A 25366-nucleotide genomic window follows, 5' to 3' on the forward strand; every position below is an offset into this window, starting at 1 on the left:
TAAGTGTGAATTTCTGCCTTTAGAGTTTATGTGAGAACACCCTATAAACAACCCGCTTGTGATAAGTAGTCCTTGAGCCTTAGCCAAAGTGAGATGACGGTTGTTAACAGAAGTGTCCCGTATTAAATTACCGAGGTTAACTCACAGTGAGCATGAAGACAAACAGTTCCAGCTGCTCCTTATTTTGGAGCTTTTATTATTTTGTCTGAGTTGAATTATATAAACTCAAACCACTTATATTTGACTTCTAAGCCCAGTAACTCTGCAGCTTGCTTTAAATCCTGGTGTTGATTAATCACTAGTTAAAGTGTACAGGAGACTTTCCTAGTACTTTATAGTTGCCCTTTTGTCGGTATTAACCCTATCCAGTTGCCAAACAACTCTTTGTTCTTCCCCGGGCAGCACAGATGATCTGGGTTAGTCTCGTAGTGACGGCATGTCCACGTGTCCGCTAGTCTCTAAACCTGAGCCGTAAAATATTTAGGCAGGCAGACACAGAGCTTATCGGTTCTGGTTCCGCCACCTCTCCCAACACCTCCTTCCCGTTTCCTCTGCCCCTTCAGTTCAGGACTTCCTTCCTCTTTATCTAGACTCTCTACTTCCCCCATCCAGGCTGTCTAAGACAATGGGATCTAATAATCATTTTTAAAGCAATTTCAGTCCTACCCTGTCTATTAGAAACCTAGGGCTCTCACTGCCCACCAGACTGGGCAGAAGACTCTAGCAAGATGTTCATGGACCCTAAACTGGCCCCATTTCTCACATTCTCTCCTATCTTGCTCTTCCCCAAGAATACCATGTTTCTTTGTCCTGTAAATGTGACTGTGCCATGTTCTCTAAGGTGAGGCCATCTATGGGTCTGGAAAGAGCTGCTCATCTATCTTAAAATTCTTTGTATTCTGCGGGGGTCTCGCATGGGTTCCTGGGTTGACTGGACGCTCCCCTGCACCTCCCCTGTACCACTCCTCCGGTGCTTGTGTCCCACCCATTAGGGACGTCCCTTGTTAGCTCCTCTTCCTCCAGTCTCGTCTCTGTCCCCAGCAGGCTGTCAGCTCTTATTACCTTTGCCTTCTTGGCAAATGTTCTCTCTCACACACTCAATAAAAAATTTTAACTCGTTAACTGATTTCATATGTATATTACATATACATATGTATATGTAATTATATTCATATTATATATGAATATATTCTTGAATAATAATTCAATTATATATAAGTGAATTATTCTTGAGTTAGGATATTTTTTAATTGAGTTTTTCTTGGTATGCCATTTGTTTGTATAGTCTACATTAAATATTTTTCAGTTTTTTATGAGTCCTTAAGTAGAGAAAGTAATACTGTAATACATCTATTTTTTAGTAAAAAAGACATAGTTTGATTCTGTTCTAAATTTTTTTTTAAAAAAAAAGTCTTATTTACCTTTTTGTTATTTTGTTCCATATCCTGGGAGGGAATGTGCTTGGACTGTATAGGGGGAAAAATCTGAGCAAAGTACTAACTGCAGGAAGGATAAAAACATGGTTGATGACCACAAACTCAAGTTTGAATCGCGTGCTTTGGAAGTTTGCCACCTTCTGCATCTCGGCTTACTTGTCTGTACAGTGATGACTTATAACCATTTGTCTGTAAAGCCTTACCTCCTGTGGTGTGCGGCACATAGTAGAACCACAGTCTAATTTGGGGGAATTGCCTTGGAGTGTTAAGACCCATCTTGTGGGAGGATTAAGTGAGGAAACCAATGAACATGTCTGACAGTTGATGACTTGCAGGTTATCTGTATTTTATATCACACATTTTCCCCGTGCTGTCTTGATGTTTTCGGGACTGTGCTTTTATTGTAGTGTTACTGCTACTCAGTTTAACACAGCATATTTGTATAATGCTGGCTGTTATTTTACTAGATTTAAGGGCCGTGCTGGATTTAAAGGTGCTCCAGACAAGTTTCTCTAAGCATTTAAGACAAATATGCAGCACCTTAGTGCATATCTTACATCGCATCAGGTCAGCTTACACCTTGGTGAGGTTGCTGTTTGGTTATTAACAAAGGAATGTGGATCTTGAGTGTCTCATGCTTTTAAAGGTAATATTTCAGTGCCGTAGACTTTGTCCGGCTCTTTGATGGGGTGGCTGCTGTAACGGAGCTCGGGGTCTGTTAGTGTGCCACTGATGGTGTTCATTTGCAGAGGAGGAAGAGGACGCTGCTTCGCTGAAGATGGACGAACATGGGAAGGGGAGTCGGGACAGTGTAACCCACACCTCAGGTAGGCCTGGCACAGCTGATTTTTGTTTCGTTCTGGCCACTCTCTAACTCTGAAGATGTTTGCACAGCTCCCCGGAGAAGCTGACTTGCTTGGTCTGTATGTCTTCTGCCCGAGAAGCTGCTTAGTCCCATTTAGGATGCATGAAAACCACTTGAGAAGGATTTATAAAGTAAGCCAATTTATACAAGGTATTCCTTCCTGAATTACTTTGTAATGACTCAATTAGCTTTCATTTCTGCACAAAGGAGATTTAGTTGCATAAATTAGCTTATCATCATTGAGGAAGTGTCACTGCTAAAGGACAGTTTATAGATACAACATGCAGTTGCTGTCAAACCTATAAGAATGTAATATAGACATCTGTGTATACTTTGTGCTTGAGCAGAACAGACTTCTGCCATTCAGAGACTAACAGGGGACAACAAGTTGCCCAGGGGACTGGCAATGTAGACATCTCTGAAAAGGTCAACTTGACACAGGCTCTGACAATCGACCCACAGCTCTGTCTTCTTTGATAAAAATCAGATAAACTTAAGACCGCTAATTGATCTGCAGCCTGTTTAAATGTTGGCCATGCATATCTTCATTGCATATGATTAACACACAAAGCAAATGAATTGGGTAAGAAATGCCAGAGTCCAGTGACAGCAGCTTAAAAATTAGAAAAGGACACTGGTTGCCTGGAAGACTGGGATGGATGTTCTGCGTTTCCACCTGGCACATGGCCCCAAGTACTAATTATGACCAAGACTGGAAAATAACTGCGTACATGATGTACAAGGTCACATGATGCAGACAACTCTTCTTGCTTGTTGTTATTTCCAAGGAGCACGAGATACACTATCTGTGGTGAAGCATGAGGTTGGTTTTGATAAACCAGCAATTATTTTACAGTGAGGGAAGAGATGGCTGCCTTCTTATCAGGACTTTACACCTCTTATAGCCACACGTCAGCGTCAGCGGGGCTGAGGTCTGCCCTGTCACCCCGGGTCCTGTAAAGAGCTGAAGCTCAGGTCACCTTCCTCTCGCTGATCTGTCCATCCATCACTCTTTTGAGCTGTCAGGAGCAGGGTGGACAAGCAGTGTGTGTTCAGGAAGTAGCTTTCCCGAGGCCTTCCTACTGTGACATATGGAGAGGAAGCGGAGGCCTGATTCTGGACCTGGACAGGAAGGCAGGAGCAGGTTGCTACAGAAGGCTTGGTTTGCTTTTTTTCAGAAAGGAAACAAGGACAGAGTCATTAGATGTTAGCACTCCTGCCCTGTAAAACAGCTGTGAAACCTGGCAGCAGGCGGAGCCCCGGGCACTATGCTTGCTGGTAAACTCAGTATTTATATTTTCAGTTATGTATCACGAAGCTTCCACCAAAAGCATGTAGGTTTCTTTTTTAAAACCTATGCATGTGTAGAAGGTCGGCACACCTGGTATATAGTGGCCATGCTTCAGATGTTTGCAGGTTTTTCTGAAAGGAATCCAATGAGCAGATGTGCTTTTCGTGCCATAGCCAGAAGGCACTACAATCCTTCTTATCTCTCGTGCCCTGGCGTGCTTTCAAGCCGCAGTTCAATCCTCTGCACAGTGGTGACCTTTGCTCATGCCTGTGCTGTCAGTGACTAGATGCTTGCCACACAAGGCGCTGAGCTGACAAGGGTGTTGCTATCTTGCTGAGCATCACATGACGTGAACTTCTAACCTTACTCAAGAATGTTGTGTATTTTTTTACATTGACTAATTTTATGAAAAATGATCATGTTCTAATGTAAAATATAAAAGTAAATCTGAGTTCATCTTTTGTCCTATAAGTCACTTCACTTTTATCGATCTTGCACAAATCATATGCATATATAAGGATACAGATGATCCTGCTTGATTTTTTGACCACTATTAAAAGTATGCTTCCCTTTGTAAAATGCTTGTCAAGTTTGCGGTGCCCGGGAGAGGGTATCCAGTGACGTCATCGTGCTCCACCCATTGTCTCTTGTCTGCTGTCATCTTGCCTTTGTAGAGTATCCGGTGTTTACATCTTCAGTTAGTACTTTGGTAACAATCTGTTAGCTTTGCTCAATATCATTTTATTAAGTTTCTAAGACCACATTGTCTAAATTTCTCAAAGGCTAGCTAACTTATTTTTTTAAATTTTTTACCTTCTTTTAAAATAGCTCATGTCCCTCAGGACAGCGCACATACAAGGTGAACTTTTATGTGGTAGTTCTCAAAATATTGGTTGTGGTGTGCCTAGAATGCTACTAATCCACAGAGTAGGCAGCTAAGCCATATTAACTGTGCTTCTGAATGTTCCATATTATAAAACATGCCTATCTTGGAGGCAGTGATGTTTCTCAGCAGGAGGGTATTTAACCGGCATATGCAATACTCTGCATTTGGTCCCCATCACCACAAAGCAAAGCAAAAACATCTCACATGGATTATCTTCCAGGGCATAGATAAAAAGTGCTCATTTTTGTGATTCTTTCAACGCTGTATTTCTACACGACTTTTGACTGTTTATGTTTAGACACACTTATAGTTTAAAGATAAACAAGAGGAGTTTCCTACTTTCCACAAACAAGATTGCTCCTAATTTTCTTACGCCCTGCATACTTTCCCAAGGAGATAGGCTCCCCCTCTCCATTGTCGATACTTTCTTTTCACACCTAGACCCACCTCCGCCATATTTACATCTAGCTGCTCGGTACACACATGGGTCTTCAACAGTGCACACATGCGGGCACAGAATTAAGGTGGGCTGTTGGATCCCATCAACATCAGGATTATAGAAAGCTTGGTGGAGAATGCATCTTTCCCCAGCACTGCCCCATCCCTGACTCTGTGGTTTCCATGCAGCAGTGAGGTTTAATGAAGTGTTCCTGATGCCCATCTAGGGAGAGATGCATCTTGCACACGGTGGGGGTCTCTCCCCTTGCCCGCTTCTATAATTCCCATCAGTGTTAATGGGAGTCTCTCTAAGTGTATCCAGGGGAAGAGAAAGCCCAAAGTGATGAGTATGTATTAGAAATCACCATATACTTTTCTTTTTGTCCTTTCTTCCCCACCCCTACTTGAAAAAAAAAAATCTATGAAATGAAAAGTCTTGTGAGAAGGTCTGAAGAAGAAGGAACTGCCTGGACAGCCAAAAACCTTGACTTTAGCTTTTAGCCCAAGTTTGTTTCTTCGTGTCTTTGGACCAACTCTAAGGCTGAGCAGCATGGGAACACAGCCGGGCTCCTACTGGGAAAACCAGTTATTTAGACCTTCTACCTCTTGGCTGGAACTGCGTGGAGGGCCTCACATATGAAATGATGTCATCCCTTCTGCTCTAATTCCTTGACTCTCAAGCTGACACTGACAGACTGCATGGGGTGCAACATTTGACCCATTTAGTAGTTGATTTAATCTGACAGGAATGTTTCAACTTCTAAATCTCTATTTGTCTAAATAAGTGGTTTTTAAAAGAAATCAGTCACTTTATTATTAAGTGATTTTTTTTTTCTTAAAAAAAGAAAGAAATTGACTATGTTTGGAGATTTCTGACCAGCTGGAGTGCCCTCTAGTGTCCGTTTACAGAATTTATTTAATACATGCTTGGGGGTGGGGATGGTATGATGGGGGTGGCCAGAAGCTTTGTTAGCTCTTGGTTGGATTCCGGGACTTGCACGCATCCCTGCTGGTTTTAGTGCTTCAAGCCCAGGAGCTTAGTGGAGAAGCCAATATGATGTCTGTCTCTTTGCCTCCTCCTCCCATCCCGTCCTGCCGCCCCCATTGTCCTTCTCTCATTGAACAGGGATTGTGTTAGGCTGTATTCTCTAGTCCTTGCTTATTTTCTCACACATATAATTGAAAAGGCGCATCCTAGAAACACTTAGATTCCATGTTATTCAGATGCTCTTTTCTCAAAGAAAAATGTTAACGCCCTTAAGGAGAATTTTAAATCTTCTAATAAATTAACACTTTGTGAAAACCAACACTGGCTAACCATGCTAATATGACTAGCAGTGTTGGGGTGGCCAAGAAGCCTGCTATTTGAAAGCCATCTAGCAAAGCTAAGATGACAGCCCTGATCTCGAATACATCTCCACATTATCCCCTCAGATTCAAAGATGACATTCCAGAGATGGAAGCTGTCAGCACATATGTGCTCTGCCTGGCTGGTGAACACACGGACATCTTATGTTACTTGCATTCTTTTTTCCTGAACTCATCAAAACTCAATTATCATGAAATTAAAAACAGGAAGCAGTTCTCAGTGCAACAAAAGCATCCAGTGTATTTAACTGTGTGCTGTGTTCCGGGAGACCCGCACTGTGAGTGACAAAGCATTTGTTACCCAGTTGCTGCGGTACTACAGAGCAGAGCACTAAATAATCAATCAGTTAATGGTGTGTATGGCAGTCTGAGCACATCACATCCATTGTGCTTCTGCCACTAGAAGGATGAGCTGATAGTTCCACTCTATGTCGCATGTTTATTCAGAGCCCAATGTCCTAGACCTGACTGACAAAAAGCTGTAATGGCAGTTTCAGAGTTGCAAGGCCACCGTAGAGATCACTCTGAGGGGTACAGATGCTTTACTTATATTTGTGTTCTGAAGTCTGCTATTATTGTTATCGCTGCTATCAAGTGTTCCAGACTCTGTGAGATGGCCACTTCCCATCTCATAGGTACTGCTGGTTATGCTGTAAGGCCAGTCGTTCTTCAGAACATGTGGCAAGGGGGCTTAGGGCTTCATAAAAACATGCAGGAAGCATCGTGCTGTTCTGACGTGAATGCAATCGCTGCAGGGTTTAGATTAAGAATGGAATTAGAGGGGGCATGAAAAACCAAACCTTTTTGAAACTATCTTTATGAACATGCTCAGAGGAAGGGCTCTTGTGGGTTCACTATGCGGTTCCGTGATTCAGGCCAGGGCTGTTTAGACTTTCTGGCAGTCTGGGATGGTCCCTTCATTTCTGTTGGTTCAAGTCATAACTCCAACTTTCTCTTTTTTTTCTAGGAGATAGAAGCACTGATTATGCTAATTTTTACCAAGGTCTGTGGGACTGTACTGGAGCTCTTTCTGATGAGTTGTCCTTTAAGCGTGGTGATGTGATTTACATTCTTAGCAAGGTAAGAAAGTCCCCCAAAATGATAACTGTCAAGGGGAAATACATAGCCCAGTTCTCCTGCGTTTGAATTTATAACACAAGGGAAAAATGCCAATCGGAATTCTTCTAGGTCCTTGTTAACAATTGGAAGTTCACAATAATTAATTATTTTGTCAAGTGAAATATAATCAGAATTTAAACACAATCAGATAACAGGATTCAGCTTACCAGTGTGTTTACCTATCACTGCAGCCCTTGGCAGGCATCCACCTACTGCCTTCTCCAGAAACAATATACTTATGTGAAAGTTAACATTGTAAGGTATTGGGTTATTAATTATGTTTTTCTTGCTTCTTCCTTCTTATTCTTCTGTGTGCTTATTCTGAGTTTGCCTGCCATTCTCCACTGGAAGCACTGTGTTTATAGAAGAAGTTTTTCATCTTTGTGTAAACACATTGGTGTTCCGACAATTTACAGGCAGTGCTTTTCTGTTCAGACATGTTGAGGTAATTTTTTAAAGTTGAACACACTGTAAGTAGGTGGCAAAGATGTGGCCACAGACTCATCTTTATATTCATAAGAATCTTTGTCTCTGCTTTTGGAGACGCAGGGCTGTAGAACCCGTCAGCTCTAAAACTTAGGGTACACTCCTGCTACTGTGTATGAGCTCTCTTTATTTTTATCTAAAAAATGTCCTACCCTACCACAGGGATTTTAAAAAGTGTCTGCATTTTAAGACTATCTTAGCACCAAATGATGAGTAGAAATGATTTGAATATAAGCTGGGAAATGTCAAATAGGTCATCAGTCTAACACTTTTATATGACTGATCTGAGAAATATTTTGGATATTTTAGAGGGATAAGATTTATTAGATATAATGGGCATTTGGAAATAAGGTCACATGTTGGATTTTAACATCGGATGACTAACACAGAAAATCTTGACCCAGCCGGTCATAGAATCTTAGAGTGGGTATCTTAGTGAAGATGGGGCTTGTTCTTGGTTCTACAAGGGACATGAGTCACAAGTGCAGACGCAGACTTGATTCAGACTAGTATTTTTTTCCCTTCCCTCCCACTTAATTCCATACCATAGTAGAGTTTTCACAGTACCAGGACTCATTCTAGGTACCAGGAATTCCGTAGGAATACATAAGCACTTGTAGGTTAAGGAATATTTAAAATAATTTAATACAGATAGCAATGATCACAGCTTATTAAGATGCCCAAAGCCACGGTTCCTCACACAGTTTTTCTACTCATTAGTGTGTTGTTATTTGTTGTTGCTCCCAGAAAAACATGTCCAGTTCTTGGAAGCCACAGGTAAGTAACTAGCCCGACTATGACCCGCTGCCACTACCAGGAATTGAACCCATGGCCTTTCTCCTGTTAATCAAATGTTACAGCTCACCCCATCATTTCCCTAACTGGCTCAGACTGGTCTTGAACTCCCATCATAACCAGTTTGGCTGCAAGCATATAAAATTAGAAAGTTGACTAACTTCTCTTTGAAATTTCAGTTTCTAGGGGTCAGTGGCGTAGCCTTTGTGCTCCTTCTGCACATATGAGCTTTCAAAGCCCACACGAATCTGTTCTTAAAGCTTTCTTCGTGAGTAGCATGCTTGTCTCACTTCCACCATTTCCTGTCCGTGAAATTAAAAGTGTCATCCTAGTGTGTGCTGGGCTTCCAGAGTGCTGAGGGTAGAAGTTCAGTCCTCAGACACCTGCTTGGTAACGACTCTAATTCTTTTGTATAAAGCCGGTTAGAAGTGGCCCACTCCCGGACGGTGTTCACTTCTGTCTAAACATTTTCAAGTTTGTTATCTGGGAGAGAACTGTGCTCCTCCTCCAGACCTTCACAAGGCTTGATGTTCCAACGTTAGTCAGTCTCGGGTTCCTCCTAGTGATGGGCATTTTAGCTGGGACTAATTTGGGTTTTTGAAAGACAAGCCAAGAAGAGCCGAGTGATTTAGTGCTTGCAGTCAGTGGCTGTGAACCTCGAGAATGAGTGGGGTTAGGGTAAAGAGAACAGCTGCCCCACTCCCAGAGACTGCTGGGACTGTTGACAGTCTGCCTGCTTTGGGCTGAGCCCTTGCCCTGGGCAGGTTCTGAAAGGAGCTCCAGGGCATCTCTCGCCAGTCCTTTCACCGTTTCGCCTCACAGTCCCATTCAGACTTTGGCAATCGCAGACCTTACGTGAATACCGTAACTGTTTGATTTCCAAATGCCTAAAATAACAGATTGAGACCTCAATATTTTCAGAAGAAAGTAATGAATTTCTGGATCAAGATAGGACCAGTATTGCATATTTTTAGAAGGATAAAGCAGTTGGGTTGGTGAGAGGCTCACCAGGTAAAAGTGCCTGCATTTGCCCTGACAACCTGAATTCAACCCCTGAGGCCCACACAGTGGAAGGAGGGAGCTGACTTCCAAAAGTTGTTCACACACTAAATAAACATTGAATTTAATTTTTAAAAGTATAAGCAGTATAAAAATCACTACTATTTTGTATGCCTAGAAATTTGTTTAGTCTTAGAGTATTATCTAGATTTTTGTGATGATGGTATGAAATTTTTACCATTTTAATTTATTTTTTTACACCATCTAGTGGCTCAGAATGAGTGGTGCAGGTAATTGTAGCTAATGTGCACAGTCAAAATGGTGTCATTAATTCAACTTTAAATCTAGCTATGGGTTATTACTTTCCCATTTCATGTCAATAAAGTATTAGCATTAATCAAGAAAAATTTTCTTCATCATTTTGAATTGTGTGGAGACTGTATACACAGGAAGAATATATTTTAAGGACTCTAGCATAATATTTGTGGAGACATAGAAAATGAATACTTTGTGAGAAATCAGTGTCAAGACTTTTTTAACAAAACCATTTAAAAGATTTTAAAGAAATGGTACTTAATCTTAGAAATGTTTTGACTTTTAATTTGAAATATTACCACTGATTTGATTTACTGCCCACAAGTTTGTCAGTTTTGAATGCCCTTTTTAAATAGGCAACACAAAGTAGTTTAAGAAAAAAATATATTCTTTTAATATAAATATTTAGACAAATCAAAAAATAAAATGTCATGCTTTCTAATAGAGAGTGTTTTACTTTTGTAAAAAATAATGATCCAAAACATTTCACTAATTTGTCAGTTAGACTATTATCATTATACAGCTCTATGGAATACAGCTTTATTTTTAGATTTCTTTTTTCTTTCCTTCCTCCCTTCCTCCCTCTCGTCTCTCTCTCCTCCTCTCTCTCCCTCCTTCCCTCCCACTCTCCTTTCTTTTTCATGGATCCTTGATTGCATGTCAGCTGTGTGCTCAGTTAGCTCAGGATGACTTACTTACTTTTTGTCTGTTTTGAGAGTTATACAAATCTTAACCACCACCACCACCCTTCTTTTTTCCTCAGTAAAAATCAAATGCTGCAATAAAGAAGAGCAGGCACCCTATCCTTCCCCTTCCCCTTTAACATTTTCCAGTTAGCGGCTGTCATGTGATTCTCAGACTGAGCTAGCTCCTCTTTCAAAGTATCTGGCATTTTCTTAGTTTCAACCTTTGAACCTCACTAATAATAAATCTAAATACTATTCGCCTTAAATGAAGACTATCTTTTTGCTTTATCATTCTCTTCATATAAGCTTGATACTTTTTTAAAAGATGTGTTAAAAATAATTCAGTATTTCAATGTAGATTTAAGAATCTTTTTTCTTCTCTGACAAAAAAAAGACAACACATTTTCAGAGACAGATGAAAGTATAATTTGTGATTTTTATGATAACTGTTTTGTTGGTGAATTAACTCTGGAATAATCTCGGATTTTTTAAGATAGGAAAAGCCATGTTAGAGATAGAAATCTTTTAATTTTTAATTTCAGTTGTTGGCTGGAATCCAGTTGTTTAGAAAATCATGCTAAATATTTTACTATCTGTATCTCCATTTTATGTTTCCCAAACCATGGACATAATCTTGTAGCTAATGGTATTTTTCTGGAATCCTATTTGTGCAATATTGTAATTTCATCAGTGGGTTCCAGGTCACATAGCAGCAGGCCAACTCTTCTGCTTCTATTCCTCTTTGGTCCTGCGGGCCTGGCTTGCTGCTTTGCATTATATCCTTTGGCAGTTTATCTTTCAATCTGTACTTGTTAGTACATTGCTAACCACATTCTCAACCTTACTTTTCAAGCAATAAATTATGTTTAGAGAAACAGACGAGCTATCCTTCCGCAGGAACGAGGCACGCTACTGAGGACTCTAGGATATTTCCTTTCATCAGAGGCACACATGACTCTAGCTCTGAAACCTTTAAAAATATTTTATTAAGACCCAAACAGGAAATGTGGGTAAAACAGTGGTTATGAATGTACAATAAAATGCATTTGAGGTTGTGTTGGTTGGAGCTGTAGGCAGTACTTCATGTGTTTGGTTGATAATTTTCCGTGATTGGTAAATTGTGACTGTGTTGAACATTTGCTTCTTGTTAGAATACAAAGATTTACTTCGTATGGCTTTGGGACTTCAAACCTATAAAATAAATGAATCAAAAGTCTCACTGGCAGGAGACATGCAGGAGTTGGTTTTTGTTTTGTTCTGTTTTAATATTTAGTTATTCCAGGTTGTCATGTGATCATATGGCCCAGGGTACCACAAATAGGATGGCCAACCACTGAAGAGTGACCAGGACAGATCATGGGGTCAGCTGTGGTTGACACTGATCTAGTTCCAAGTGTCATCAGATTCTGTGGCCTTTTAAAAAGGAGGAATGTTTTTCTCTTGTAATTGTGTTTGCTTGGACCTGACAGCCTTTTGTTTCTGTACTGCTCCTCTGGGTGCTAGGGCCCAAAGCATCATGTAACTAACCCGCCTCCTCCTCCATGCCTGCCTTAGAAGTTCTCGGTTGACTTCTCCAGTCCACTCTCAGAACTCCTCTTGCTTTTGCAAGCATCGTATTCAAACATTTCCCCATTTCCTCCTCCACAGAATGGAGGCAGCCTTCTCTTCTGGACCAAGGCTGATGGGTGGAAAGGAATATAGCTGTGGAGGGCCGCTGGTGGCCCAGTGCTTGCAAGGACTTGAAAGAGGATGAGCAAGAAGACAGTGTCAGAGGTTCCTGTGAGCACTGTAGCATGGGAGGGGCCGCCCTGAGAAGTACCCAGGTGGCAGGGGCTACAGGAGTTTAATTCTGGGCTGAATAAACCAGGCTTGTCAGAAGCAAACCAGAGCCATGAAGAAAAGCATCACGTTGTGGGTTTTTCCTTGTTTATGCTTTAATTTTTGTTTTTAATTTTAAATTGAACAGTCTTTGATCTCTTATGTCCTTTTGCCCCAGCCCTACCAGAAATCAAGAGCTCACTCACGCCTTGTGTGCCATTGCACACTTTGCCTTTACTCCCTTGCGATGTCTCCCTCACCTCTGTAACAGGAAGTGGAACCTCCTGCGTGCTTGTTAGGCAGGAGAGAGTCAAGACAGATTGCTGATTAAGGGACTTTGGGGTTTAGCCATAAAGAAATCAAGAGCATATAGTGCTCTCGCAAGGCCTGAGTGGTTCCCAGCTCCAAGTAGCTCACAGTAGCCTGTAGCTCCAGCTCCAGGGGGATCTGATGCCTCTGGCCAGGTAGACAGTTGCACACATGTGACTATACTCCCACATACATGTAATTAAAACAACCTTTAAAAAGAAAAACTTTATAGAATAGGTGTTTAATAAATTAACAAGTGACACGTGTTCATAGTTGAATGGTTAGCTATTAAAAAACAAAAACAAAACTAGAAAAAGTTCCGGTCTTCTAATACTTGCTTTTTTTTTTTTTTTTAACAAGATCTGATTACTTTGCTTTTTCGTTACTGTGTTAAAACACTCTGACCAAAAACCATCTCGAGGAAAAGACTTTCTTTCAGTTTACACTTGCAGACCCATCATTTAGGAAAGCCAGGGCAGGAGCGGCAGAGAAAAGCTGCCATAGGCTCGCTCTCTGGCTCAAGCTCAGCTACCTTTCTCGGCAGCCCCAACCCACCTACCTAAGGATGGCACCTCTCACAACGGCCTGGGCAGTCAGATGGTGGAGGCCATCCTTGCCTGGGCTTCTGCTTCCCGGAGACTGTGGGCTGTGTTAGCTGGAGGGGCAGGGCAGAGACGATGGTCCGAGTGCTGTTTTGGTGGTTTGGTGGCTGTGCTCCTGGTGCTTTGCTTTCATAATTCCTGGAGAGGGAGGGGAAAGTGATGGGAGGTGGACACACAGTGCAGTGTCCCAGGCACCTGCTGAGCACGGTGCAGTTTGCATGGTACTTTAAGGAACGAATCTGTGCTTCAGTTTCACAGGTTAGGAAGTTGATGCCAGGTAATGTTTTTATGTAGCAATTACTCACGGACACAGCTAGTCAATGCCTTCTCTGGGACTCAGCACTCTGGCACTAATCCCACCCTTTTCTTTCCCATACTGGCACTATGTGAACCTTCAGGTAGTAGATTGACATTTTATGTCATTTTTTGACATTTTCTATCAGAAGGTTAATGGCAAATATCTCTTCCCAATTCTATATAACATAGATGGTTGAAATTATTCTTTTTTTTTTCCCTCTCAACAGCTATTTGTTGAGCACCTTCTGTACAGAATACTAGTCTGAGAAAGCTCCAGGGAAGCTCCGAGTGATTTCCCTGCCAGGATCCTGAGCGGGGTGGCAGAGGCAGCCAGGCTGAGAACAGAACTGCTAACGCCCTCCTGGGCTGCATCTGTGCAGGGGAAGGCGGGAGAGGAGGGAGCACACACTGCAATGGTTAAGAAAGGGTTTTAGGAAACTGGAGCCCGAACTAGAACTTCACTTTGCTCATTCGACAAGTATTTAAGTGTTTGCTTATTTTTGTGTGCGATAGAAATAAACTCTTGTGCCCTGATAGGCAGGCAGAGGGACGCTGTGGAAAGCAAACCAGTCTCACCTTTCCAACCCAGTCTTCCCTGTCTTATGCCGCTGCTGTTTCCCTCCATTGCCTTGGGTTAGCCACACCTGCTCTCCCCCGGAAAACGTGCACGGATCCTGTATTACTCTTTTCATTCCATTTAGAGTCTCCACCCTCATGGTTTTTCTACATAAAATTGCAAGACCCCACTACAGAATCATGCGCTTCTCCATAGTCAACATTAGGATTACCAGCTTCCCTTACCACTCCTTCTCCCCTGCCCCTCCTCTCTCATCCTCCCCGCCTCTCCTTCCTTCATTCTGTACTTCCTGATATAAACACCATGTCTTTAAGTATTTTTGTATTTAGCCAAGACCTAATATAATGGCAGATATTTAAAATGCATTTACTAAGTTATAGTTAAAAATAGGAAAGACTTCTGACTTCTTAAGAAAATATGGAATCACAAAGCTAGGGGAATATTAGTGCAAGCCTTTACAAGTGAAGAAATTAAGGCTCAACATAATTGGGGAAACCAAATAAAGACCAAGGATGGAAGACCTGCGGAGACTTTCAAAAATGATGGGTTTCTGCGGCGGGACTTGTACCTTGAGCCTGTGCTGCCTGGCAACCAAACTCAAAACAGAAGAGCTAGGGAGCTGAAATTCCTTTCAGTCAAAAAAGGAGAGCCTTGGCTTAGTCCAGCATTGGCTGCTTTGAAATGCTGTGTTCACACAGGAGTCTCTAGACTGATTAGGTGATTGAGCCTCAGAAATTTTTTCTAATAAGTACAAAAAAAATGGACAGGGGCAGGGAATGACCTCAACAATAACAAAAAGTTTATAAAATTGTAACGGACATTTTGCTAGGACCTAAATATATAATAATTAGACTTACTGATTTCTATGAAGTTGGATTATTGTGGTCCCAGTGAGGAACAGAAGTATAAAAAGCAGCTTGGAGATTGCCCAGAAGCACCTGCTTCATTTACAGCAAGCTGGGAAGACAGAAGATGAACTCAAGATGGAGATGAGCTGACGGCTGCACAGATGCTTCCCCCGAGATACCCGACTGCCCCTTAGCAGGGCTGTGCCCTGACGTTGTCAGTGCTTGATCCAACTTAATTTACTTCTTCAAAGAAAGGGAATTAGGTGGTCCTAGTTCCAAAGGAGACAGATACCCGTTTTTCTGAAGATCAGGAGGGAGCTCTTTAGACAGAGCATCTCATTGAGTGTTTTGGAGAACAGTATTCAGCAGCCTGCCATAGGCAGGAGCCACATGCTTCAGATTACATGAGCTTTCTGGTCATGGATCAGAACAGGTGTTTGGGAAATGACTTTTAGATAAATGTATATGAAGAAGCATGTACTCCTATTAGAAATTGAATTTTTTAAAAAATTAGACACTTGGTACACTGTGCAGCGTGAGCATGGGTCTGGGCTTTTATCCAGTGTCTAACTTACTGAGCGTCTATTACATATCCAGTATCACGGGGCATAGAGAAGAAAGCAAGGTCTTAACTCTGACCTCAGCAAGTTTGTTCTTTGAAGGGGTAAAACTGAGGTATCTTAAATCCACTGAGGAATAAAAGCTCAGCTTGAAGTAACAGGTGTTAGTGTGTGTCTGATAATTCAGCATAAAAATCATGACAGCTGAGTAACTGAGTCTCAGGTACTGGACAGGATTTGGCTAAGGGAGGGGACTCCCTAGGAAGGGAACTCCATAAACACAGGCAGGCTTGGATGCAGTAGCAGGTGCGACCAAACCGACCAGAGAAGCGACAGGAAGCAGGGCTACAGAAGGAACAGGCTAGGCAGAGGATTTTGTGGTTACTGTCCTGAGGAGAGAGCCGCAGTTTTTAAGCAACAGCGTGAACAGATGCACAGTTTCCTGTAGGATCAGAGGAACAGAGGTGACAGTGCAGGGAGCAGGGACAGCTGGGCAGGGTGGGTAAACCCAGAGGCAGTCATGGAGATGTGAATTGGCAGGGGACAAGCCCTGACACTCCAGCCCCCTCTGCTGAGCTTTATCTGGAGTCTCTTCTTTCTCAGCATGGCTATGAAGCATCGGGCAGAATGGCCATATGTACCTCACACCTTTGTAGCTGTCGACTGTGAAAACGTAAATTCAGTTTGTCAGGTCTCAGAGATGTAAACTGAAATTTGCTAGGAGAATTAAGCTCTTACTATATGCCTTCTTGCTTATCCATGTTTCTCCTGCTGGTAAATGAAATGAACGATGCAAAAAGAGAAAGAGTTCTGTGAATCGGGAGAACTCAGTCACACCTGAGTCGCAAATAATAAACCAGGGAACTGGATCCCACAGCCATTGCGAACTCAGTAGAGTTTTGGGAAACGTCTTCCAGTGGTGGGATTTGGGTATCATGGAGAACCATGGGAATCAATCATACCCATATCCTCCTTCATCAGGTCAGGAAACCACTGACATAATGAGAAAAGAAGAATTAATACAAGTTCCTAAATATACGTGCACACACAAACCTAAAGTTAAATTTGAAGCAAGCCTTTTATATTTAAAACATTGACTTGGTTTTCACATTGCTACTATTAGAAAAACTTACCATAGTGAATATATGGAAAATAAAGGGTAAACCCATTGATTCTTAAAGTCACCATGCTTAATATTTTGTGAATGAAGTTACTTTGATTTCACATGTTCTGAAACACGGATGTATGTTCCCACAAAGGGCACACAGCGGCCCAACATCTGAAGCACTTGTTGACCGTCCCTAGACCCCGTCAGCGCCTCGGGTTTCTGTGAAGCAGCGTTTGTTCGCTGTCTGATTTGCAGAAAGTGGATTAACATGCTCCAGAAAGGAGGGCCCAGCACCAATAAGGATTTAAGTAAACTTGGGAATCTTCTTTAAGTATAAAATAATGCACTAGCAGGGAGGGAAGACTGCACCAATAGGCAAGTGTGAATATGTATTTGCTGTTCTGTTAGGCGAAGTCTGTTTCTCTTCGTCAAAGTTGGTTCTTTTCCCCAGCCTTACTGCACAGCCACATTCATTTGCCGCCCGTAAATATTAACTATAAACAAATGAGATGACTTTAGTGGGTTGACAGTTGTGACATGGGTGTTGGACTGCGAGCATTCATTGCTGTCTTACTATTATTTCCTGGATTATTGGGGGAATTTGACTTTGTTTTTTTGCTTCTGACTGTCACGTTACATTTTGCCTGGAAGCCATCCATTTCGCTGATAGCGAATTCCTTTTGAGTGCTATTTTTATACAGTAAGCATCACTACACCTCTGGATCTTGATAGCATTACCGCGGGAGCAGAAAGCGGCTTTGTGTTAGTAATTACCTAACATTGTCAGAAGCTGACTGCAGGCCTCTTCCTAGCGATAACAGAATAACCACATAATGTAGCTCTATAGCACATGATTAATAGAAAATAATTACACGTCCTACAAAGGGATGCAATATTTCTTATAAATTGACTAAAATGGTTTCCTGTAGATTAAAGGACTCTTCATTATTTTATCAGTCCTCCTGAGGTAGTCACTTGCCTATGCTAGCATTTCAGTTGAGGGTGAAGGATACCAGATGGCAGGCCTCGTACCTGAGATCTCGAGTGCGTCAGATGACGTGATGTTTCCTAGCCTGTCAAGATCTAGATGGCAGTCTGGTATGGGCCTTCCTCTCTCTCTCTCACCTCCCCTTCTCTTGTTTTCTTTTTTATTTATTAATAATGTTTGAAAAGTATCTTTTAAATGATCCACCAGTGACTGTCTAGAACAATGCTATAATTAGTATGTGGATTTTAAGACCACACAGTATTTATTGACGGCGTTGTTTCCACCATTAACCAATCTGTCATTTATGATAACATATGTTTGGGGCAAAGAGGCCGATTTTGTCCTTTGGAAGGAAACATTGCAGGGTATTGAATCTTGAGGCTGAAGTTTAGAAAACTGTTATAGTCCAAGGAGCATTTTCACCCCAATTTATGGGCTGCAGATGGTTTAATTGGGATTCATGTTGCTCGGGGGGACACATGCTCAGGTGGTGGGGATGAGAGGAGTGCTCCGGTTTGCAGCCTCGTGACTTATTTTGTTGCTGCAGTACACAGTCATAAATCTGCCTCCAAGATTTTTGTCCCACTCAATTTTAGCTTCTCTCTTAATTTCACACAGGAGTATTATATTTTTATTATTTATAAATATAAAACAATATTCTGGTTTTTATTACTATTTTCTGAATGAGATCTGTTATTTTGGAGCATTTTCATGAGGTGTGTCTTTCATAAGTTTTTGGTTATTTTAAATTAAGTGAAGCATTTAAGATTACTGTAATGTAACACTTTTCTTTGTTACATATAAGGGATCTGTTTACAGCTGAGGAAGCCCCCCCCCCCCGCTTTTCTATGCTTTCTAGTTAATTACCCCTATTGTTCTACCATACATAGGACCAGACTTTCACAGGTAAAGTCTCTCCTCTGCCCTTGGTGGATGAGATCTTAATTTGAGGGTCTATGTTCTTCTCGGAAGTCCTTAGATGGCAGCACAGATTATCACCAAAGTAGAATATTATAAATTTCTATGAACTTCCTGACTTGTATTTTGAATCTGACCATTGTCTCCCAGGATGAGCCCCATTCCCTGATAGCAAGTTTGTGTCTTGGTCTGCCCTCCCACAGGATTCTTTCTGTGTCTGCTATTCTCCTATTGGCAGGCTAGACCCTTGCTCTTCTGATGTAATCATTTGAAAAAAAAAAAAGAAAAAAAAACCAAGACTAGTATTGGGTAAGAGTTTTCACACTCAGACTTACCCTGTTGGTTTGTTCTGGTATCTTACAATGCAGACCTTTGATCTGTAGACACTTGCGTATGTTTGTTTTGTTAGGCATTAGGCTCCAACTGTATTTATTAGGTGTCTAGAGTACAATGACTGCTAGTCCAGATTTCAGTAAGTTGATATTTCCTTTTGATAAATGTGCCTTTTATAGATTATACGCATCATCGTTGAGTTCCAGACTCAGTGTTCTCGTTGCTTAGACAGTTTTGTCCTCTAAAGTCACTGTCAGCGAACTTTTAATTCAACACCTTTAGTCCACTGCCTCAAGAGCCAGTGCTGTATCCATATGAGAACCGGAAATAACGGGGTTAGCCTTTGTGCCCCCTCTCCTTCCCTTTGTTCTTCCAAATAGCCTAATTCTGCTATTGCCCACCACTTTAAAAGAACCCATAGATTTTTTTTTATCCTTTAATTTATAGGTAGACTGTCTGTCAATACATACATGCTAATGTTGCTACATTTGTATTGAAGAATAGCATAATTTTCCTTGTGATGGTCAATAGCATACAAATCAATATGAATGTTAAGCCTGCATGCCTATCAACCCTGCCTCCTCACATATAACTCAATGTGCATATGCACATTTATCTATGACTCAGATGTTGGAAAATCAGAACCTATTGAATTACTTTGGGGATTGATTTTAAAAATTTATCTTATATGAAAAATTAAATTTGGGTCCTAATGCTTGTGCAGAGTATTGCTTTTGGAAGATATTGTTCTTGAAACTTGTAATTCATTTTACTTGTTTGTATCTCACTAAACATAAATAAATTTGAGATAAAAATACATTAGTCAATCTGGCAGACATATGAGGCCAGTTAAGGAGGGTTCACAATGCCTAAAGCAATGGTGTGTCTGTCAGTGGAGAATAAAGCAGAGAAGAGGAGGGCTCGGTTTGTGTATCCCACGTTGTAAGGTGCAGAACACCTCATCAGTCACTGTGTTCACAGATTAATATTTTGCCTTTCAAACTGGAGAGACTTTGTTTCCTATTGATCTTCCATTCTGCGAGCGAACCTCACATCACCTTTATACCCCGCCCAAGCTTAGGCAGTCCAGAATCAAGAGAAACAGCTAAAGTTTTGGGTTATTATTTTCTAGGAATCCACTTGTGAATGATTTTGTCTTGGTATTTGTGAACTTTCACTACTTTGCTTATTCACCATTTTATCACTTCAAGTGTATTAGATTTTCTTAAGAAGGGTGTGTCGCTGAATTCTAAACCATTGAAATTTCATTAGAAATTATGAATTTGCCAACACACACACTTCACACAAGTGGTTTTCATCCTTTCTAGATAATAAACCTCTTGAAGGCGTATGTAGTTCCCCCAGCTTCCTGGCTTTAGCCTTACAGCTAGGAGCCGGCACACAAGAGCTGTGCTGTCTGGAGAGACTGGGAGCCCAGAAGCTAGCTTCCTGCACCTCTCCTTTTCTGTGTCCTTACAGAGCCACCGCTCCTGCGTTCTGCCAGAATAATGGACAGGTTTTGCACTTGCCAACAGCATGGTTGGGAGGTGGGGGGGTTGGTTTGGTTCGGTTTGGTTTTGGTTTGTCCAGAAACAAAAAAGATGAAAATGTTCCATGTGCAGCTCCAGCTCTTGTAACTTTATAAAAAGAAACATTTCTAAGAAGTTGCATACAAGCAACATTGTGCTTACACCAATCTAAAGGTTAATACTGCATATTGTTTTCAATCAGGAATACAATAGATATGGCTGGTGGGTAGGAGAAATGAAGGGAGCCATTGGCTTGGTGCCTAAAGCCTACGTAATGGAGATGTATGATATTTGAGAGTCCGGGTAAGTACATTTTAATCCAATATTCTGTAATAGCTCTTATGTTCTCTAGGTCTCTTTCTTCTGAGGCTTTGCCTTTTCAAGTCTTTGTAGCCTTCTGATAATATAAGCATGGTGCCCCAAATCTGTTTTTGCTTGGGTTTTGGTTTGGGTGTTTTGTTTTGTTTTGCTTTGCTTCATCTTTAATTTTTAAAAATAACTTTAGAGAATTTCCTTTGGGAGCGAGCAGGCAATGTAGGGAATGTCCTTTGATAATAACCAGCTGTGTTCTCAGACCTCCTCCTTGCTAGTGAATGCCACTTTTATGGCTTCTGAGGAAATAAATTGAGAAATGTTGAGCAAACATTCACTTTTGTTCGGCTAAAATGTTATTTTTTTCCTAAGGAGGAGAAATAAATCAACATTTTTACTGAAGAAAAAAATGAACTTTTTATAAAATCAACTTTCCCTTTTTGCCCACAGGGAAGTCTTCTGACTGTCTGCACGTGCTCTGGATTCAGAAGCCCCCAAGAGCCTGCGTGATTGACGCAGAGCTGCCTCCCTTTGGTTGAATATTCCTGTCTCCTCTGCTGTTCTCCATAGTCACTCATTAAAGTGCTCTAGATGTCAGATTAAGTTAGGTACAAGCAGTAGGCATAAGGCCTGTTGCTGTTCTGCAAATAATAATTAGTATTAATTTGCCCATTTGGTTTGTGTGGGAAAATTTACGGTGATTGTATTCTAGATGCTGTTTCTTCTTCATTGGGCATCAGTTATTCTTAGTGTTGTATATAATTTTATCGACTGTAAGTTTTGAGTCGATACTAAAGACTTCTTTAAAGCTGTGTGGATGACTTAATAATTTTTTCAAAGAGTAATAACATGTTTTCATTTTTAAAAAAGTTGTACAAATTGGCTAGTTTCCCTGCTGTTAGTAAGAAAGAGAAAAGGTGATGGTGTTTCAAGCGGAGGGCAAGTGGCAGTGTGCTGTCACCTGGTACGCAAGTGTAAACCGGAGCTAGGTTTGGGCAAAGTACTTCAGTATCTTAATTTGATTTTGGGCTTGCCAGTGTTTGCTATTATAATTTTATTTAAACTTAACAGAATCAAAGATTCATAAGAAAGCCCATTTTACTACCAATGCAATGGCATAAACAACTTGAGCATGTTTCCAAAGTGCGAGGGCGCGACGGGCGCTGCCCGCTTCCTGCCTTGTCACTGCCACGCTGCCATGCTCCCACTGTCAAACAGCAGCCTGACCAAGTCCCCCGTGTGCTCCTCCAAACCAAGCAGAGAAGAAGGACTCAGAATGGCAGCAGTTACCAGCAGGTGAATGGAAGGGCAGGTTAGCCTGGTGTCTCATAGGTACCTGTTGCTGTGCGGGTAGGCTGCAGAATCCTGTCTGTCCCCTTCCGTACAGAGTTGAAATCATAGTACTTTGAACTGTCTCTGGAGGTGCCAGGGTAGCCTTACTCTGTATCTAATGCACTAGTGGTTGGATATTTTGCAGTAGGTGTGGTCTCCTATTGAATAGTTCTTTGGCAGGTCCTAGCTTTTGCTTAGCTTTTCAGAGAGGAATGCAAATGAGCTGATGGTATTTTAAGTCTCCACTATCTGTGTACAACTCTATTTGCAAGCAGCAGTAGAGAGTGTTTATTTTGCCTTATTCTGTAAATGTTGTCATCTCTCGGTTTCAAAACTAAAAGGAAAAAACTTTAATTTTAGGGGTTGTGAATAAACCCAACATTGTCCAAGTCTTCAGAAATTACATTTGTAAAAGTTAGAGTGTCATTTAAATAGGTTAAAATCACCTCGGCAGAAGTTAGGCAGGTAGAAACGAACTCAGTGGACTGGCTTTCAGAGCCTGTGTGGTTAAAAGGCAAAGCAAAAGCCTGGCCTGTGGTTGCAGGTTGTGTGCCTTTAACCTAAGTGGCCAGGAGATGGCAGCAGCTCGTCATTTGCACGGGGGCCCACTTGGGAACCCCTCCCCCACTCAGGCAGCCTGAGAAGCCCTTAGATTTTGCCTCCTTTTCCAGTTATTCCAGGAGAGGGAGTCCTTTGCCAACTGATGGCCAGCATTTCCAGTACAGAAGCATGGTGCTGCTTCTGTCCACACCGCCTCTGGCCTTTGTTCTTTTTATAACCTGAATATACATGGGAGAAAGAAGGTTGGAACCAAAGGCTTTTAAAATTGGGAGAGACGAGAAAAACTGCTGTTCCTTGCGATTGGTCAGTGCTTTCTGTTCACTTGATGCACTCATTCTTGTGCTGTGAGGAAGTTTCTCTCCACCCTTGACAGTACATCACATTCTTCTCAAGATCGTAATGACATCATTAATGTGAATTTAAACAACGCAGCTTGTTAGAAAATATGCTAATTGTTATGTTCTCATTATGTTTGCTTAGCTTTTATTTGTTTTTCTATGAACAGTTAGAGAGCTAATTTTTTTGAAAGGTGATTGTAAGTCATATTTTATATAGCATTTTGCTTGATCGTTTGCTCTGTACCGAATTTGTACTCTGTTGCCATTAGATCTTACAATAATGTTCCACTCTGCAAATTTTTAAGGTTCAAATAAAGTTTAATTGTTTGCAAACTGTTATGATGCTAATAATTCAACAGCCTGCTGTGTTACTAATGAAATTACTTTGTTATGATTAATTTGGAAAATAGTGTGTTGATTGTAGTAATTAAGCACAACAAGGTGAAGTAAATGATTCTAATGCCATCTGGCCTCCAAACTGAATGAAGAAATGAAATAGGGCTGTCATCTGAATTTATTCAAAGAAGTAAGCATCGTACAAATGACTTTGGTTGCTATAGGGTTTACGCTTAACCACAGCTAACTCCATTCTGCCTCACCACTTTGTGCGTATTGGCGTGGTGTTTGTTTTGTTTATGGAAAATAGTGTTGGCTGGTCCAGCAGTTGTTCTGAATACTTGGTTTTAAACTGATTATTTTAATCATAACTTAATTACAGATAATTACATACAGTACATAGGATCGTAAGGGAAGAATCACTTTTCAACCATCTGTAGGTAAAACAGATACATGTGGTCTTTTGTTTCCTGTCAGTGTGTGAACACTTCAGCACTAGCCCCGCGCGAGCAGCACAGCTCCCTTCCAGTCGCTGCTGCTGCGTTTGTAGGTAAGGCTTCACTGCAGCTTCTCCCCTGACTTCCCTCTCACCAACTCTGATACCACCTAGGGTCAGGATTAGAAACAGAACTATGTCACACACTAGAGATTCGGATTCAGAGAGCAGTCACGGGACAGAAGCTGACCTGAACGGAAGTGTGTGTCGTGTAAGAACTTGAACTTGGTCAGTGGTGCTGAGTGAAGCATTGTGAGTGTGGATCACAGCGCCACCAGACCCCGGGCCAAAGGACAGTTGCTGTCTCAGAGATGGGGCAGCCGTCCAGGGCAGCCTTGACCACACGGCGAAGCAGGAATGCTGAGATAAAAACATGATCAAGGCTTGGGAGGCCCAGCTGCATGCAGAGATTAGAGGATATGTATGTACATTCTTTAAAAAAAAGTTTGTCAAGCATAGTGACATTGTCGGTCACTAAAATCTTGAGTATTTAAAATACAGAAAAACAAATTGTCTTGTTTTTCCCTTACCATTTTAACCTATATTCAAATACATAGCAATTTGTCCACTATCTGAGAAAGCTTATGCCATCATGAACCCACTGGCGGAATATCTGTTAGAATCCCTCTGCTGTCAGACACACTTAGAGAGTGGTGTGATGACAGTAACATGAAATGGCATTTCATTCATGCTACGTTTAAGGGACCCTTCCGTGTTTTACCATAGAGTCTACTCTCGCTGCTTAGATACAACCATGAGATGTGGTGCAGCATGCTGCAGGGCATCTGCTATGCTTCAGAAAATACCTGGGAGCCAACTTGATACCCTACAGTAGGTTAAGACCTGAGATTTAAGAAGGTGGGGGAACTGCCGGGCAGTGGTGGCACAAATCTTTAATCCCAGCACTCTGGAGGCAAAGGCGGGCTGATCCCTATGAGTTCGAGACCAGCCTGGCCCAGAAGAGCTACTTCCAGGACAGGCTTCAAAGCTACAGAGAAACCCTGTCTCAGAAAAAAGGTGGGGGATTTGACTTCTGTACCCAGAAAGAGAAACAAAACCACACAACCTTCCTGTAGTTGGCACATCTGCTTTCCGGGGATTCTCCTTCAGTACATAGGCAGTCCTTTCACCGAGGCTTTAGCAGCTGGTCCCCTGACTACATCATTGTGAGCACCAGGTTTTTCGGGAACCAAGTATAATGGGAGTGCAAGTGACTTCACAGTTGAGCTATGGCACTGCGTTAGCCATTTGTTCAAGGTTGTGTGACTTTCAAATGAGAGACACGGGGGGGCCCAGGGAAGCTTGGAGCAGACATATAGCTCCTCTTTCCAGACCATCCCAAGTTACCACTGCCTTCCTCCCCTTAGGTATTGTCCAAAGAGCCTGTCTTCCTACCTTGTATCCTGGAAACAGGATTTGT

General features: G+C 41.6%; 1 protein-coding gene across 1 annotated transcript in view; it reads left to right on the plus strand.

Annotated features, from left to right (window-relative positions):
• Skap2 (src kinase associated phosphoprotein 2) overlaps positions 1–23447 on the plus strand; it is a 153896-nt gene extending 130449 nt beyond the window's left edge. Inside the window, exons 10-13 of the mRNA XM_048440350.3 lie at positions 2186–2263; positions 7252–7364; positions 20774–20874; positions 21334–23447. Of these exons, the coding sequence (XP_048296307.2) occupies positions 2186–2263; positions 7252–7364; positions 20774–20866 (284 nt within the window). The 3' untranslated portion in view covers positions 20867–20874; positions 21334–23447. The remainder of the gene's footprint in view (positions 1–2185; positions 2264–7251; positions 7365–20773; positions 20875–21333) is intronic.
• Positions 23448–25366: the final 1919 nt, after the last annotated feature.

Source organism: Myodes glareolus, chromosome 6 (assembly GCF_982192425.1).
Source record: "Myodes glareolus chromosome 6, mMyoGla1.1, whole genome shotgun sequence".
In the NCBI taxonomy this organism is placed as follows: Eukaryota; Metazoa; Chordata; class Mammalia; order Rodentia; family Cricetidae; genus Myodes; species Myodes glareolus.